Below are 18,325 nucleotides of genomic sequence, written 5' to 3'. Positions count from 1 at the left end.
CCAGCACTCTGGGAGGCCGAGGTGAGCAGATCACTTGAGGGCAGGAGTTCGAGACCAGCCCGGGAAAAATCTGCTCTGATAATACAGGAAAAAGTGAAGCAAGAAATAAAGTCGGACAGCAAGGAGAAAGGCTTCGTAAGCTTTTCCACTCCAGGCCAGGGACCTTGCACCTTATAAAGTTCAGGGAGTGTTTGTGTCACAGAGCTTCATAACAAGAGAGTAATATTGCTACTAACAGTCTAGCTAAGTACTGTTCATGAGAACACTTTTCTAAAGGCAGTTATCAATTTTCGTGGGGGGCGGCTAAAAAAAATTCTTCACCATGAAATAAGAGGTGGCCGTGAAGTCACTGTATCACTGAGGAAACACCTGATGTCTCTGCCCCCAACTCCTCTTGACAGGGCCCCCATGCCACCAAGGCAGCAGGGTCAGAAGCATTTCTAAGCAAGGTGGCAGAGAAGGGTTGCTTTCCATCCTTCACGCTGCCTTGAAATAGCCTAGGCTGGAGGGATTTTTTTTTTCTCCCTTTCCTTTTAAAGAATATACAGCCCAAGGCAACTTTCCTACCTCAGCTGCCCCACATTGCGAAGGGACAGCTAAGCCATGTGGTCTCTGAAACTGCCAACGCACAGCAGGGCTTGGAAAATCAATACCTCTCTCTGAAGTTACCCAAAGTGCTGAGACCTTTAAACCAAAGGACAGTAAGTAGACATCACCAATATTCTTTCATGGAATTCATGGAATTAGAAGACGGGTTTACTTCTCTAGAAGCCTCAAAATGTGACCTGGACACACTGGCTCATGCCTATAATCCCAGCCCTTTGGGAGACTGAGGCAAGAAGATCGCTTGAGTCCAGGAGTTTGAGACCAGCCTGAGCAAAAAAGCAAGACCTCACTACTACACAAAAATAAAAATGAAAAATTAGCTAGACATAGTGGTGCACATCTGCAGTCCCCAGTACTCAGGAGGCTGAGGCGGGAGGATCACTTGAGGTCAGGAGTTCCAGGCTGCAGTGAGCTATGATTGTGCCACTACACTCCAGCCTGAGTGACAAAACAAGACCCTGTCGTTAAAGAAAAAAAAGAGGATAATATGCAAAAGCACAATTGCTGGAAATTAGAAATCACAAAAGTTAACTTCCTGTATAATCTCTGTGTTTTTAAATTTTGCCTTTTTCTGAAATAAAATAAATTTCTAAAGTCTTCAGAATCTTAAAATGAGAAACCAGGAAGAGAAATCTCTTTCTAAAAAGAACCATTCTAATAAATAGGCCTAATAACGATTGGATGAGTAATAAGAAGTATTTCTATTTTAACTCCTAGTTTCTCTGTCTTGGGGGAAATAAGGAACGAGCCAAACACCCACCTGCTCCACAGCCAGGACAGGGGGAAGGACCCTAAGACAAAAAAGATGGTCAGATGTCAGAGGTAAAAATGGAGGATAGAGACCTGGAGCCATCAAGAAGTCCATAGGAGACTGGTCTGGACCTAATCAATGACCCTGGGGCTTAAAAAGTCCAAGTTCCTCAAGTTCCCCCAAGGAATTCCTGAAATCTTCAGTAAGATTCTCCAGGATATAAATTGCTCTCTCTCTCTCTCTCTCTCTTTCTCTCTGTCTCTCTCTCACACACACACACACACACACACACACACACACACAAACACAGACACATATAAGCTGATGAGAATATTTTTGTGTGCTAATAAGAATCCCCGAAACAATACACCAGGTAGAGGTTTTTAAGTCAAAACACTAGATTTGCCAAGGAAATTTTTCTTCTCCAAAACGTTGATTTATTTTCCTAAAACGTCTTACAGAAGCAGAACAAATTAAATCACGCTTAATTCTATATTGTGGGCCTCACTTTAAATGAAAAGAATAAAATGGCATAAAACCCAAGATCTTCTAGAAATTCTAGGCTATCTAGTTGTTAAATTAAGACTGATCAAATGCCAAAGCGTTTCTCCCTCTCCACTTGAAGCAAATCTGGGCGGGAAGGCTTAATGTGATAAAACTATTTCACTTGCTATTTGAAGGATTCTCTTGTAAGACATACAATCCCTTTAAAATTTTCTAGGCAGCTGCTAGGGGTTGCTAAGGAAGGGATGAAAATAGAAAATATTCTAAATAAATAATTAGTGATTTCTGAGGGGCAGATTCCATAGATACTTTTTTCAGGATTTAACACATCTTAGGTTTAGAGATTGGATAAGTTTTCTCCCTTGCATTGCCTCCCTCTCTCTCTTCTTCCCTTCCTTCCTTTCTTCCTCTCTGAGCTAAAGGAAAGGTGAAGACTCTTCAAACAGAGAGCTAGAGAGGGAGATTTTGAGTTACTCTGTTTGTGTCCACCTTGGTAGAAAGACACAACAGAAACTAGGTCCTCTACATGCAAGCCAGTGGAACCTCACTGTGTCTGTTTTATTCGGCTGTACTTTCGGGAAAGATTGTATTTGAACAGAGGAGTGTCCAGAAACAGACATCTATTGTTTTGGCAGCTGCATTTATTTCCTGTCTTTGATAACAAGATCCAGGGGCATCCAGGGAAACTAACTCCTTCCTGGGCTCCAGGGAGGCAATGCCTCAAGCCTCACACCCAACTGGCAACAGAAACCGCTTGATGGATGTGTCATGACCCCTAGGAACTAATGAACTACAACAAGGCTTCAGCAAAGACTTCTGGGACAAAGATGGTGAGCTTCTCCATCTGCACATGGGGAAAGAAAATCAGGCTAGCACCCACTTTACAGCCACAGGAAGAAACATCTTGAGAATGCAGCCAACCATCTCAGCAGCAGTAGCGAATCCAGAAGTATATATCTGGTGACATTGTTTAAACCCTAATTAAGCCAAACCAAAAAAAGAAAAAGAGATATCCCCAATTCCTGGTACTTCTCACATACATGAGCCATTAAATTCCTTTTTGATTCATGCTCGGTTTAGATTTTACCTGGGATTTCTGTGTAATAACCAGAAAAATTCCAGCCAATAGAGTTCTGCAGCTGAAATGAAGTTTTGAACCACTGAAAATTATTTTCCTTAAAGGTGTTCTAACATTGTGATTTGGGAAAATTTCTTCCTCCTAGTGGGTGAAAAATGGAAGCATGGGAAAAGGGAATCATACGAAAATTGAAAAGTCCCAAGGCCAAGAGTTGAAGGTATACCGAAAGAAGGAAGGAACTTTCAACACAGAGCTACACAGGCTCGTGAGAGCCAATAAATACAGAAGAAACTCATTGTTTTGTTCTAAATAAGGAAATCAATGGTTCTTACTAAGGTCAGGGGGTTTCTTGGTTGAAATGACCATGCAATGTTCAAATTTTAAATGGGTAGTGTAGCCATTTAATATGTGGCACATGTATTATAATAATATTTCTTAATACTAATTGCTTTAACATACACTTAGGATAACATGGTATTTTCATTTTTGTCCATATTTAGATAGTCATAAGAATGCTAAGAAAGAAAGAAAAATTCCACCTGCTAATATTTTTTCTATATCTGAACACAAATGAAATTGGCTCAGAAGAAGGAAGAGAAAAATACACAACTGTATTTCAGTGTGTTTTAAACATGGCTCTACACATCTGTTTTGATATCTGCTTATTGTTTACTGTAAGTGAATATATGATAAAGCCTCTTATTTTATGATATAGAAACAAAATATGCAGGGTTAATCCAGGTAGGAAGGAGCAAGGAACCACTTATTTTGTATCTCAGGAAATGCCTGACTTGGGATCCAACCTGTGTCCCACAACCACCACCTGGTGGCAGCGTACTTAAATAGCAGGAATAGCTGAGAGTTACATAAACATCTTTTAAATTTTGACCCCAGCAACACTAAGGTCAATTTGTGGTACTGGATCAATGACTAGATCCTCTCACCAGAATGAGGGAATTAAAAAACAAGAAATTAAGACACCAGAAACCTGGAAGGGTGTGGAGCAACTATGGAATGCAGGCATATGTCAATGATGGCAGTATTCATCAGCATTTTCCAACAAGTGATGCTCTTACCACTAGCAGGTGGGTCCAGGTGGTACAAGAAAAAGCCAGCCTGAGGATTAGATGATTGAGCAGAGACCCAAATAAAGGGAGTACACAAGCCATGCAATTATCTAATGCAAAGAAACACTGTAGGTGGTGGAAGCAGCAAGAGCAAAGGCCCTGGGGCAGGGCCATGTCTGACTTCTCAGGTACAGCAAGGAGGCTAGCAAAGCTCAAGCAGAGGAACAAAGAAGATAGGGCAAATGAATGTGACTGAATCAGTGAATAGGGGTCAGATCTTTGCCTTTCCTTCAGTTTCTAGAAGCTGTCCACATTGGCTCATGGACTCTTTATTGCCAAAGCAAACAGTGATTGAGTTCTTCTCAGGCTACCTTCTGGTTCTCTCTCTGCCTCCCTCTTCCACTTGCAATAATCCGTCCTTATCCGCAGAGGATACACTCCAAGACCCCCAGTGACTGCCCCACTTCACAGGAAGAGAAGTTTTGAGAATGCAGCCAACCATCTCAGCAGCAGTAGAGAATCCACAAGTAGAGATCTGATGACATTGTTTAAACCCTAATTAAACCAAACAACAACAAAAAAGATACTCCCAATTCTTGGGACTTCTCAGATACATGAGCCACTAAATTTCTTTTTGATTCATGTTATATATATATAACATATATATATTATGTTACTTCCTATACATACACAGCTATGATAAAGTTAAATTTATAAATTAGGCACAGTAAGAGATTAACAGCAATAACTCATAAGATAGAATAATCATAACATAACAAAACTTACGTGAATATGGTCTCTCTCTCAAAATATTTTATTGTACTATATTTGCCCTTTCTAAATTTAAAAGTTTTACCTTTTCACTTAAAAGAAGCACTTCATGGCTTCTCTTCATCATATCTGAATTACCGGCATCACTACTCTTGCTTTATGGGGCCATCAGTAAGTAAAGTAAAGGTTACTCGAACACAAGCACTGAGATGCCGTGACAGTCAATCTGATGACCAAAATGGCTGCTTCAGTGACTCGTGGGTGGGTAGAGTCTAGAGGGTAGACATGCTGGTCAAAGGAATAATTCACATCCTGGGTGGCACAGAGAGGGACAATGTGAGATGTCACCACACTACTCAGAATGGTGGACAATTTAAAACCAATGAACTGTTTATTTCTGAAATTTTCCATTTATATGTTTAGAACAGGGTTAACTATAGGTAACTGAAACCTCAGAAAGTGAAGCCATGGATAAGAGAGGCCTTCTGTATACAATTCCTTAGAATTACATTGGCTCCATCCAAATAACTCAGGACAATCTCCCATTTAAAGTCAATGGGTTCACAATCTTAATTCCATCTGCCACCTAATGCCCCTTTGCCACCTAACCTAACATAGTTGCAGGTTCTAGGGATTAGGAAGCTGGCATTTCATGGAGGTCATTTTCTGCCTCGCACAGAGGGTTAGAAACGAGGTTAGGCCACTGCATGTTCTCACTCATAAGCGGGAATTGAACAATGAGAACACAAGGACACAGGGAGGGGACCATCACACACTGGGGCCTGTCAGAGAGTGGGGGGGCAAGGAGAGGGAGAGCAGTGGGACAAATACCTAATGCATGTGGGCCTTAAAACCTAGACGATGGGTTGATAGGTACAGCAAACCACCGTGGTACATGATGCCTGCATAACAAGCCTGCACGTTCTGCATGTGTATCCCAGAACTTAAAGTAAAATTTAAAAAATAATAATTATAAAAAGAAAGAAAGAAAAGAAAGCAGGTTAGGCAGAAAACTAGAAGGTGGAAGGTTAATACACCAACCTAAGAAACAGCCTGAAGAGAGAGGATAGGTCAACTGAGAACAAAATAACAGAATCTTCTGGTCACTCCCAAAGCTCATCAACTGCGGTGCAGTTTTAAGACGCAAGTGTGTATCGTAGCTCCGTAGTTTTTTATGTTGTTTCAGTATTTTTAAAATGATGCATCAATGATGAGTCCAGTTAGACAGTTACACAGACCGAGACAGTCCAGGAATTCTCCAGATCTTTATGCCGTCTGCCCTGAGAACATGTGATATCCATGCTATATAACAGTTTCTGTAAATTAAACCCCTTAATCTAACTTTATGATAAGAGTGCTTGTCCTGTATTTCAGGTACTTCCTGGAGTGCAACATTCCGGAAAACCAATTACCTGGGGGAGTTCATGAAAACATGCATGGATTAATAACAACTAACATATGTAGACAAAGTCGATCCCAACACATAGTCACTATTCTACCCTTGCAAAATCACTGTGGAGTTAGCAGAGGTTGTTATTCCCATTTTAGAGATGAAAAAACAAAGGCTCTTAACACTTGTCTGTGCATCCAAAAAAGGCAGGTGCAGAACTCAGACTCAAATCCTTAATTTGTAATTCCGGCTTCAGCTTCCTTTTGAAAATGCCACATAGCTCCAAGCAATCAAACTGTCCTATATCAGAGGTGCCCAGGTAGCTTGACTCAAAAATTTCCTCATTTCCAGGGGCTCCCAAATCTCTAACCCTTTGCAGAAGTTTTAACCTGGAGGGAACAGTGTGCTGACACCTACAGTAGGTAACACAAGTCAAACAGGGGGCCTCTGTGTCACGGTCTGGTTATTACATGGCAATTAGGTAATTGTGGCAAAATATCCAGAGAAAGATAATCCAGCTACTCATGGAGCATAATGGTCTTGGAGCCAAGCCTGGCACATGTGCTACAATATTGTCTACCACCAGTGCTACTGCTACCATGGCTACTGTTATTCCGTCAGATCCAAATCTCCATCTCCCAGTCCCATCCTAAAATAATCACGGTTTTTGCTATGTGGCAACATGAGTGCCTCCACACTGGCTAACGTGCACCAGCTCAACTCTTAATCCACTCCTTGAGCACAGTCCTTCTACCCCTGAATTGGGGGTATAACGCAGTCAGCCCCTCTGCAAGGGATTGTAATAGTTTATGAATCTAAACAGTGACAGTTGTTTTGCCACCCTTCCTTCTGTCAAATAAAATGTGTAAAGTAAGGAAATCCCATATATGAAATCCATTTTGGTCAAGTTTATCCAAACAATATTTTCAGATCACCCCAAACACATCTGATCTCAATTTAGGCAGCAATGACTTAAACAAACAAACAAGAATGGGAAGGAAAAGGAAGAGAGGAAAGGGGGAGGAAGAAGGATGGAAAAGAAAGAAATCCCACCTTAGAGAAGGGTGTCTCGCCATTTGCTCCTGTCCTGTCCACTGCCCCTTAGCAGAGTATTAATATTTTGTTTTTACAAGTCCCTTAAAATTTTTGCTAGATTTATTCCTAGTTATTTTGTCTCTCTGGTTGGTTCTATACATACAGTAACTTTTCCCACTAAATTTTCACAATGGGTGGCATAGGCATATACGAAAACTATTCATTTTACATTGTTATTTCCGTACCAGCCACCGTGACGAATTCTAGAATTCTATTACTGTTTCTAATAGATTCATGGGAGGATTGGGTATCTTAGGTTTTCCAAATTAAAAAGTTAAAATTACTTGCAAATAGTAATAATTCTACCTTCCCCCCTTTCTCCCTTTCTTCTTTTGCTCATAATTGTAGTATCTAATAATTTCTAAACAATGGTTAAATAAGAGTAACAATAATGAGCATTTCAGGCTTGTTCTGGATTTAGTGAAAAAGCTTCTAGTGTTAAATTATTAATGATGATGCTGGCTTTAGGTATGACCCTATTTTAATAGCAGGTTGTTCTGAAAATCAAAAATAGATATTTCTTTCTATATCTTTTTAGTATCCATAAATCACAGATTTTTCTCATTTGCTCAGATTAATAATAAATAACATTATTACATTCCCTAAGATTGAACCATCCTTCCATTTTTAGAATAAATCCCATTCTGTCAACACTGATAATTACCTTTCTGTGAGTTCTTTCAGATCACTGCCCATGATTGGTTCACGTTGGAGCACAGCACATAGCACATACTTGATAATACATGTTTAATGAATAAATACATGAATGAATAACTAAATAGCAGCTGCACAGAATGAATAAATAACAAGTCCCCAAACACCCTTTGCAACTCCCTCCAGTTTCTCTAATCCTCCAGTGAATTAGAAAGATCATATGTCTTGCCCAGGGTGGATCTTTATATATTTAATAAACATCTGGCTTAACTGGCCCCCACATTTCTAAAAATAGCACCCTTGAACTCCTCTTTCTCTATGGGAAAACTATTTCATGTGGTGGCATCAGGGCAATCACACGGAACAGTTTCCCCACAAGGAATAGAGAGCTGTGGTTCTCTCCTCTCACCACTGCCCCAAGCCGAAGGGCAGGCTACATCTCCCAGGCCTGATTAGAATCCCACACAATTATTGCTTTAGGAATGGGGCGCACGACCCAACCTGGGCCCAAGGCATCTCTAGGAATTTCCCACAGAAGCTCTTAAGAAAAACTGTTTCCAAAAATATTGATAAACATGAATTATGTTGTCTAGGAATGCTTCTTACCATCTTGCCTAAACTGTGGTGAGACAGCCTGTTTCAGAATGAAGCCAGGCAGAGACAAACATGGCAAAGAATGAAAAGAGACAGGGGCCTAGTGACATCATTTGAGCCCTGGATCCAGTTGTTCCTGAAGCCAAGTTACCCCAGACTTAATCACATAAGGCAATCAGTCGTCTTTTTTGTTGTTTTTAATAGTGTAAGTTCCATTTCCGCCATTTGCAACTGAAAAAAATATTGCCTAATTCATGTGTTGCTTTGTTTACTTGTATATTCTTAAATAAGGTTGAAAAAAATTTTTAAGGCAAGTAAATCCTACGTAGTGAGTGTAAACAACAGCAAAAAGCCAACCACCTTCTTTTAATTAATGGCAAGATAGGCTGAAAAGCTCCCTTAAGTGAATTATAATTTCAGAATCAAATTCCCAAGACAGTTACAGAGGCGCTTGTTAAACCGCAAAAACCAATGAAATCAGGAGATTACTTTAACGGGGCGGTGGTTCAATCCGTTCCAGAGAGATCATCCATTATGCAAAACCAAAACCCTTAAAACTTTCTGACAAACAACCCCAGCAATCTTTCATTCATCTGAAGTCTCGAGGCCTCTCTCCTGACTTGATATAAAATGAAAATGCCTGGTATGATTTATAAAAATAAAAAATAAAAATAAATAAATCATGTTATGATGGCTGGAGAACACGGGTGAAAGCAGCCAAATCTCAAAATCGAGAGCTTCACAGGTGAGCAATCCTGCATTCCCAAATGCCTTTCTTTCTGCAGAAGCACCAAAGCCAAGCAGGCTCCTGGCATCCTAAATGCATCTGAACTTACCTGAGCAAGTGGCATCCATTCTTCCTGCAGGCTCAAGAGAATGTCAGCATGGAAGTCCACAAAGCCTATCCACTGCCTTACCCCATTTCTTTGGTGGAGAATTCTGGCTGCAGTTACCTCATGAAATCATACATTTTTTCTCCTTCAGCTCAAGTTACAATAGACCAAATTCTGGAATCTGGTTCTGATTATTCTCTGGAGAGCTACTTAAGAGCTGCTGTAGGGTTTAAAATCCCTCATTCAGACATAATCTTGAAATAAAAGACTATATTCACATGAAACATGCATTACAGCTTTCTCTTTAGAGCCTTCAATACTGATGGCCCTAAGTACTGATGGGCAGAATAAAGGAAGGCATTGAAGGAAAATGAAGAAGAGCAAGAGAGAAAAGAAAAATGGGAGGGAGAGGAAAAAAAGAGGAGAGAGACATTTACTCTGTAACAAACTCTATATAAGGCACTTTAAATGCCATTTCATGTCATCCTCATGTAATCCTTTGGCAGCAAGTAACACTGAGCTCATTCTGCAGATGGAGAAATTGAGGCTTAGCGATATTAATTCATTTGTCCAATAGATTCTGGCTCAGACATACAAAACATGCTCCAAACCACGTTGCTTCTATTCTACAGCTTCCTGTTTCTGAAGGATCTAATACAGAAATGTGTTCTAGAACCAGTCTTTTCATGGGCAAATGGACTCTATGGAGTTAAAACAGCTTCATCACATAAGAAACAGAGATTAATATAAGTAACCTATTGCCCAATAAAACCAGTATGTGGCAAAGCCAAGCCTGGAATCCAATTTTTTTGACTCTAAGATCTTAATCCACCTGAGCGTAATCTATTTTATAAGTGCAAGTTATCAATATAGATCAAATACAAGCACTCCTGATTAATGAGTGAAAGCTGAGAATTTCCCCAGTACCAAGAGAATGTTAACTGAGAACAGAGAGGGAAATTCATTTACGAATCTTCTTTTTTCTGCCTCAGTGTTCTTGTTTATATCAAGCTTTTGTGGCTGTTGCAATATATGCAGGAGGTATTTCCCCCATGCTGTTGCAAAATCTGTAAAGGAAGAAAAAAAAAACCCTAAACTAAAATAGCACATGTAAGCCACGATTCTGGCCACTGCACACGGTACACAGGGTATGGCCATGCCAGTTGTTTTCTGAAACGAGTTTAAACCAGAGGTCACAAACTGGTAGCCAGCTGGCTATATCCAGCCCACAGATGTATTTTGTTTGTCCCACACTGCTGGCCTCCACTGGGCTTTTAAGAAACTTAAATCTGTTGCCAATATTAAAACTAAAAAGGTTTCAAATCAAAACCTGGATTCCCAGTTTCTCTTACAAAGTGGAAGATCACATAACCCCAATGCTACATTTGCACATGGAAAGAAAAGAGCTGGAATGCAGCAGTGGCTGCCCCTTCCGCCAGAGCACAGGCAAGTTAGCTACTCTCCACCTAATCTATCTCACTCCTATACACCACCTGCCTGAGCCCTGAAGGTATCTGAGTTGCGGACTTTTAGTTTAAAAGGGTAGGGAGATGCACACTGCAAAACCAGTCATTACTGGGCTTTTCCCAAACCATCCCAAATAACAGTCTCTTTGGTCAATACTATGACAGCTGTGATAGAAAGTAGAGCATATACAGAACTAAAATGATTTGAGAAATGGACAAACTTGGTAGCTGAGACTATATTTGGATTTCTGCTCCCAGCTACTCATTTTGTTTAGAAAGTACATTCACTTTTATTATTTCATTTATTCCTCCCAACAATCCAAAAGGAAGCAACTACTCTCAGATAAACAACTGAAGCTAAGTCACATCAAATAAGTTATCCAACCAAGATCATCCAATCCATAAGTTTCAAAGCCATGTTTTGTGTTGTTTTGTTTTGAGATGGAGTTTCACTCTTGTTACCCAAGCTGGAGTGCAATGGCGCGATCTCGGCTCACCACAACCTCCGCCTCCTGGGTTCAGGCAATTCTCCTGCCTCAACCTCCTGAGTAGCTGGGATTACAGGCACGCACCACCATGCCCAGCTAATGTTTTGTATTTTTAGTAGAGACGGGGTTTCACCATGTTGACCAGCATGGTCTCAATCTCTTGACCTCGTGATCCACCTGCCTCAGCCTCCCAAAGTGCTGGGATTATAGGCGTGAGCCACTGGGCCCGGCAAAGCCATGTTTTGAACCCAGATTTGTCCAGCAACAAAGACAGTGCCTTTAGAATCATAAAAGAACACTCTGTAGAGCTACAAAGCTTGCTTCCACCCCAGGACTTTGGTACTTGCTGTTTCCTCCACGTGGAGACCACTCTATCCAGATCTTCACATGGGAGGGTCTTACTCTGTTACTCCATTTACATCACCTCCAAAGAGAGGTTCTCCTTAGTCATCCTATTTAACATACCCCACATGCTGTCCAGGCATCATGGTACATGCTTGTAATCCCAGCACTTTGGGAGGCTGAGATGGGAGGATTCCTTGAGGCCAGGAGTTTGAGATCAGCCTGGGCAACAAAGTGAGACATCCGTCTTTTTTTGTTTGTTTGTTTGTTTTTTGAGACAGAGTCTCGCTCTGTAGCCAGGCTGGAGTGCAGTGGTGCAATCTCGGCTCACTGCAAACTCTGCCTCCCAGGTTCAAGCAATTCTCCTGTCTCAGCCTCCTAAGCAGATGGGATTACAGGCACATGCCGCCACACCTGGCTAAGTTTTTGTATTTTTAGTAGAGATGGGGTTTCACTGTGTTCTCCTGAGCTCAGGCAATCCACCAGCCTTGGCCTTCCAAAGTGCTAGGATTACAGGCATGAGCCACCACACCCGGCCAAGACCCCCATATTTAAAAAAAAAAAATCTAAATAATAATAACCAACATGCACAGACATATTCCCCAATTACTTTCTAGGACTTTGCTACTCAAAGTGAGATCCAGAAAGCAGCAGCAGCATCTAGCAACCTTTTAGAAATGTGGACTCCTAGACCCCTACTAAGACCAGCTGAATCCAAAGTTACCTGTTAGCAAGATCCCCAGATGATCCTAAAGTTTACAAAGCACTACACCACACAGGTGCTGCCCCACAGAAATATAATGTGAGTCACAAGTGTAACTTTAAATTTTCTAGTAGCCACATTGAAAAGGTCTAAAGCGGTGAACTTAATTGCAGTATGTTTTACTTAACATGAGTATAATTTCAGCATGTAGGCAATCTAAAATTATTATTGAGAAATTTAGTATTCTGTGTATCTTATACTTACAGCACATTTCAATTTGGACATTTCACCGATTCAATAGCCACATGATGACAGCAGTTATCATACTGGACAAAATAACTCTGGGCCATCAATTTATTTTTCAGGCTACAGTGCAGTGGCACAATCTTGGCTCACTGCAAACTCCACCCCCGTGGTTCAAGCGATTCTCTTGCCTCAGCCTCCCGAGTAGCTGGGATTACAGGCACCTGCTATGGCGCCCAGCTAATTTTTGTATTTTTAGTAGATTCGGGGTTTCGACAACTTGGCCAGGCTGGTCTTGAACTCCTGACCTCTTGATCCACCCACCTCAGCCTCCCAAAGTTCTGGGATTACAGGGGTGAGCCAACACGCCTGGCCCAGAATTTTTATTATGTATTATTTGCTCTTTGCTTGCTATCTCCACAACTGTCCTACTAAAATGTTAATTCCAGGAGAACAGGTGCTTCATCTAGCTTATTCACCACTTTATCCCCAGTACTTTACTCAGTGTAGGGTATATGGTACATATTTTTTAAATAATTGTTGAATGAGTGAATGAACATGGGATATATTCTTCCTAGTACTTTATGTGTGTCAGTGTGATACAGGGGAAGAAATCAGCACTTTGAAATTAGACAGAAGGTTCAAATCTCAGCGCAAGCACTGAAAGGCCAAGTGACCCTGAGCTAATCATTTACCCTCTCAGAGCCACCTGTAAAATAGAAACACTGCTACATATATCACTATGTAATCACAACACCCAAATGAAATAGCACGTCTATGACTGTAGGTAGCACCAACTGCTACAATAGCTGGCATTCAACAAATACCAACAAAATTCCATCCTTCTCCATTCTCTCCCCAGTTACCACCTGCAAAAAATGCTGATGAACACTGACCGTTTTCCTCTGGGTTGCATGAGCGTGACTTTTGAGAGCATTTTCCTGAGTTACTTTCCCCTAGCCAATAGGATGTGTGTACTAACTGATGACAGGGAAGACAACTTTAAACCATGGACGATCACTTCCCATTGCCCTGGGGCTGAGTGGTTTCCAATGTAAAGCAGTCATAGTTACTGTACGGTCTATAAACCATGAGAGAGAAAACAGCTCATGTTGTCTCTATCACTTTGATGAGTTCTGCAGTGGCAGCCAGTTGGCCAGACCCGAGGTCCCATCCCTTAGAAGAGTTTAAAGTCTCTGCCTAAACAGCCTGTAATCAGCACATTCTGAAATGTACTTTGTGGCTTTGCCTTTTTTTTTGGAAAGGGAGAGGGAAGAGGGCATGGAGGGTTTAATCTCCCTGATTTATTAATCACTGGTCTGTGTCAATCCACCAAGGGAGGCTTGCTTCTCCATAGATTTTAACACATACATCCTAATCCATTAGTCTACCTTGCCCTGAAAATCTGTGCACACGTTCTAATCTCAGATGTGTTTTTATATCACGTTAGATCAACGGCATAGGAGGAAAGCAAAACCTGGATTTAGAGATAACTGGAGTGGCACTGAGGAGCTAAAACTGTTAGAGCTGCTTAGTTAAATATGAGGAATCCCCAAGCCAGCTGTGCAGAGAGCAGCCCCAATTTCTTCTTGCCTCTCCCTCTTGCTGAAAACACAAGAACCAGAAACACGCACAGAATTCATAGGCTACTGGAAGCACATTTAAGCCAAATAACAAAAAATAAATGGGAAACATTAAAACCTTTAATTAACCTGTGGCTCTCTCATCAGTCAAATAGATTCCAGATAGCATACCGGCATGGGAAGGAATGATACTGTTTGGGTACAGATGTCACCATTTAAAAGATTAAGAGTTGGGCTAGGAAACCAGGAGAAAGAGTTTCTGATACTGGAATCAATGCCACTGATCGGTGCCATCTGATACTGAATCAATGCCACTGTTTCCTTTTCTACAACAGAGTGAGAATGCTGCCCCTCTTCCCATACGGGAGCGAAAAAGGAGTCTGAAGAGATAGATGGAACTGATGAAAATTTCACAAACTCCTCAAAACGCTGCTCTCTGTGGTAAGGCTAGAGAGTGGTCCAATGCAGTCCCAGCTCACTCAGATTCTGTAGGTCCAGCTAGTCTTTCCAAAAGTGGAGTTCGGAGGCTAATGGTTCCCTCTATGTTAGACATGTATTGGCAGGAAGCTTGTTCCTAAGAGAATTTCGTGTCCAGCGCTTTCAATCAGCACGACTGGGCTAGATGCTGGGGTGAAGACAGAGGACACAGGGATATCACATGGTCCTCTTAAGTGACGATCAGAGGAATCTTGTTCTATCCATACCTCTTCACTTTAACAGTTCTGTGAATGGCTACCAAATATTGACAGAGCCCAAATGCCACAAGCATTGGTCGGGAGTAGGAGGCTGGGCATACCACAGCATTGGAATAACATATTCAGGAGCCACATCAAACAAGGTAATTTCTATACCTTCTCTACCTAACATCAGCATAAAGGAATCTGGGGAAATCTGACATCTTCTATTCTTTCATTCAGAAAACTCTCCAGACCCGATGATGGAACTTCTTGGTACACATTCCGCCACACTTTAAGTTGCACGAATACAACACCCCCTCTCTATTTCCAGCTGCCACAAACCCAAACACCTCAGATCTTAGAAAGATTTGATCTTTCTACCTCCCTGAAAGGGCATTTGACATTTCTCACAATTCTAAAATTGGAATTGGGGGAAAAAAAAAAAAAAAAAAAAAAACGCAATTACCCTCATAACGCCAAAGCCACCCCACAGAAGAAACCAGAACATTCCTACGACCAGCAGTTAAACAACTAAAGCCTTCCGAGACAGTATGCCCCCTCTTTATTTTGCTGTTGCTGCATTAATCATCCTAACACCTTTTTAATTATAATCACAAACTGGAAGCCATGGCTTCTGATGTTATAAATACTGATTTTCCAGTTAAATTAGGCATTTGCTGTTTTATGTTTTGATAGGAAGGGGCTGTTTGAAGCCTCCTAAAATATTGCAATTAGTTCTCTCTGTTGAAACAGACAAGACATTAACAGACACATTTGCTGCTTCTCTGTAATGTACTGGAATGTTTATGCCTAAGTGTACTTCTACTCAAGCTTTTAAAGCATAAGGCATATTTTTAAAAGTGGAAGAAATCAATCATAACACACACATTTATTATGTATTTCTGACGTTATTTCTAAAACTTTCCCAGGCTGTAATTTAAACCTAGAAAGCATATCTACTGAATGGGCAGGCAACCTGTCAGAAAACAATCTTTATTTTACCTATTGGCTCTGCTAAGATGATAACATCACTTTAGCTGACAAAGGCTGTGTTTCTGTTTGACAATTGCAATTAATTACCGAAATGCAATGGAGACGGAGCCAGCCATGCAGATCTGTTTCCCAGAAAGATATAAAACAGGAAGAAAGAGAGAAGAGAAAAAACAAAGGCGAAGGAGGTTTGCATTTGGGCCATCTGCACCAGTGTTATTTAAAATGTTATGGCTGGCCGGAAAGCTGGATTATTAATTTATTTTACCTTCACTTAACTTTCTAGTCCTCTCTTCTCCCTTTCTCTCACCACTGACAGACGGTGGGAAAGGAGGGAGATGAACATCTCACAAGACAGAAGCTCCAATCTGTTGCGAAGGAGGCGGAGATTAGACAGGGCACGGTCTGGGGCATAAAAACTCTCAGGGCACCAACTGTCATGCAGACATTGAGGCTTCTGGTGCAAAATCAACTCCGTACTCATTCAGCCAAGGGGGGTGGAAAGTTACGGAGGTGGGAGACATCCTTTCTTTACTAGAAAGCCAAAACGCCAGCATTATCTTTGTAACTGTTCCCTATTCATTTTGCTCTGACCTTAACACACTAAAGTTGAATTCCAGCCACTCAAATCCGTTTGAGAGTGATTTTAAGAGATTCCAGGGGATCTCAAAGCCCCTTAGTCAATTTAGCCCTCCTGTCTCACTCCTCGGCGTCCTCAGCCCAGAATCCCAGAGCCCTCGCAAGAACCCGGGTTCGGAAACACCCGGCACGCACGAGGTTCTGGGGATTCCCAGGCTTGGAGCTGGGCAGATTCAGACAGCACCTCCTAGTATGAGAAGTGCTGGAGTCAGGGCTGGGTGATATCTCCTCCCCTCGCCCTGAAACAAAGTGATCTTTCGCTAGAGTCCAGCCCTCCCGGCCAATGCCCCAGAGCAACGCCGCCAGGGTTTGCAGAGCCCTCACGGGGCTTGGGGCTCTCGGGACAGTGCCTGGATACTCGAATGGCGTGGAAAGCCGCGGCTTCCCCTCCGCGTTCCCCCGACACGTCTCTACCACCCCGCGGAGTCTAGGGTCCTACCTGTACCACTCCAACCCCTTTTCGTAGTTCCTGTCGAAGAAGTGCGGCTCTACGCCCACCGCCCGTACGTCCGGGTGTACGCGGATCGCCTCCAGCAGCGCGCGGGTCCCTCCTTTCTTGACCCCGATGATGAGCGCCTGCGGCAGCTTCTTCTCTCCATAGTCCGGGGTGCTGACGGCGCCGCCCCTCTCGCTGCTCCCGTTGGCCGCTCTCCGGCCTGCGAGATCCTCGTCGGTGGTGCTGGACTCCTGCGCTTCCCTCTCCGGCAGCGCGCTCTGCGCCGTGATCATCTCGCTGGGGGCCAGCGGGGTCCGGAGCCAGGCGTCCCGGGCGCCTCCGCCGCCGCTCGGCAGTCCCCAGCCGTCGGTCCCGGGGGCGGCGGGCTGCTCCGGGGGCTCAGGCGGCTCCCCGCGGCTCGCGTTGTCCAGCGGCGACGGCGCGGGCGGCTGCGAGGGGGCGCCGAGGCGCACGGGGGGAGGCAGCAGAGAGGGTGGCGGCGGGCTCGGCTGGGGCTCGGCGGCGGCGCCCGGCGACTCCTGCAGCGCCAGGGGGAATTGCAGGGAGCCCGAGCCGCCCAGGAGGCTGTAGCACAGGTAGGTGACAGACAGGGACAAGGTGCACATAAAAAGCAGCTTGCGCGCCGGCGGCCCCTTAGCAGAGGAGCCGGGCGGCGGCGGCGGGGCCAGAGGTGGAGGCGGAGGCGGAGGCGGAGGAGGTGCGGGCCACCGGGCCATCGCGGCTCCCGGCTCGCGGCGGCGGCGGCGGCGGCGGCGGCAGCCCCCGGCGCTGCCCGGACATGGTTTCAGCCGCCGCCCCCGCCGCCGCCGCCGCCGCCGCCGCCGCTGCTGCCCAGCCGCCCCGGCTGCATGAAGCGACGCCGCTGCGCCCCCGGCCCTGGCCGCTGTCCCGCTGCGCCAGGGGGGAGCCCGGCCGCATGGCCCCCCGCCCCACGCTGCCCGCCGAGTCCGGGTGGCCCCCCACCACCCCCCCTCAGCCTCAGGCAAGGGGACCGAGGGGGGCGCGCGGACCCGCCGGCTGCACCTGCTCCGTCTGCAGCGCCCCCGCTTCCCCGGCTCCGCCGCGGCTCCTGCTTCAGCTTCTGCCGCCGCCGCCGCGCGCTGTTGCAGCCGCGAGTTCCTTCCCCGCTGCTAACTTTCTGCCGGGAGACAGGAGAGGCGCGGAGGGGAGGAGGAGGGGGCCGGGCGCGCGCCCGGCGCAGCCGAGGGAAGGGGGGTGCGCCTCGCGCGCGCCTGCGAAGGGGGGCGCGGGAGCGGAGGCGTGCGCTAGGGCTGGGGCACCCGGCAGAGCAGAGATCGTGCCCCACCCCAGCCCTCCCAGCATACACGCACTTGGGGTGTTCCCCACCCCACCTTGCGTAGTTCCTTCCCTTGGGACCTCGGGACGCCGTGTTC

At 44.3% G+C, this 18,325-nt stretch overlaps 1 protein-coding gene across 1 annotated transcript in view; it reads right to left on the bottom strand.

Annotated features, from left to right (window-relative positions):
- Positions 1 to 18,104, bottom strand: part of HS3ST4 (heparan sulfate-glucosamine 3-sulfotransferase 4) — a 434,722-nt gene extending 416,618 nt beyond the window's left edge. The window contains exon 1 of the mRNA XM_017534436.2: positions 16,914 to 18,104. Coding sequence (XP_017389925.1) covers positions 16,914 to 17,647 — 734 coding nt within the window. The 5' untranslated portion in view covers positions 17,648 to 18,104. The remainder of the gene's footprint in view (positions 1 to 16,913) is intronic.
- Positions 18,105 to 18,325: the final 221 nt, after the last annotated feature.

The sequence above is a fragment of the Cebus imitator genome, unplaced genomic scaffold (genome assembly GCF_001604975.1).
Source record: "Cebus imitator isolate Cc_AM_T3 unplaced genomic scaffold, Cebus_imitator-1.0 Scaffold85, whole genome shotgun sequence".
Lineage (NCBI taxonomy): Eukaryota > Metazoa > Chordata > Mammalia > Primates > Cebidae > Cebus > Cebus imitator.
This window is presented reverse-complemented; position numbering and strand designations above follow the sequence as displayed.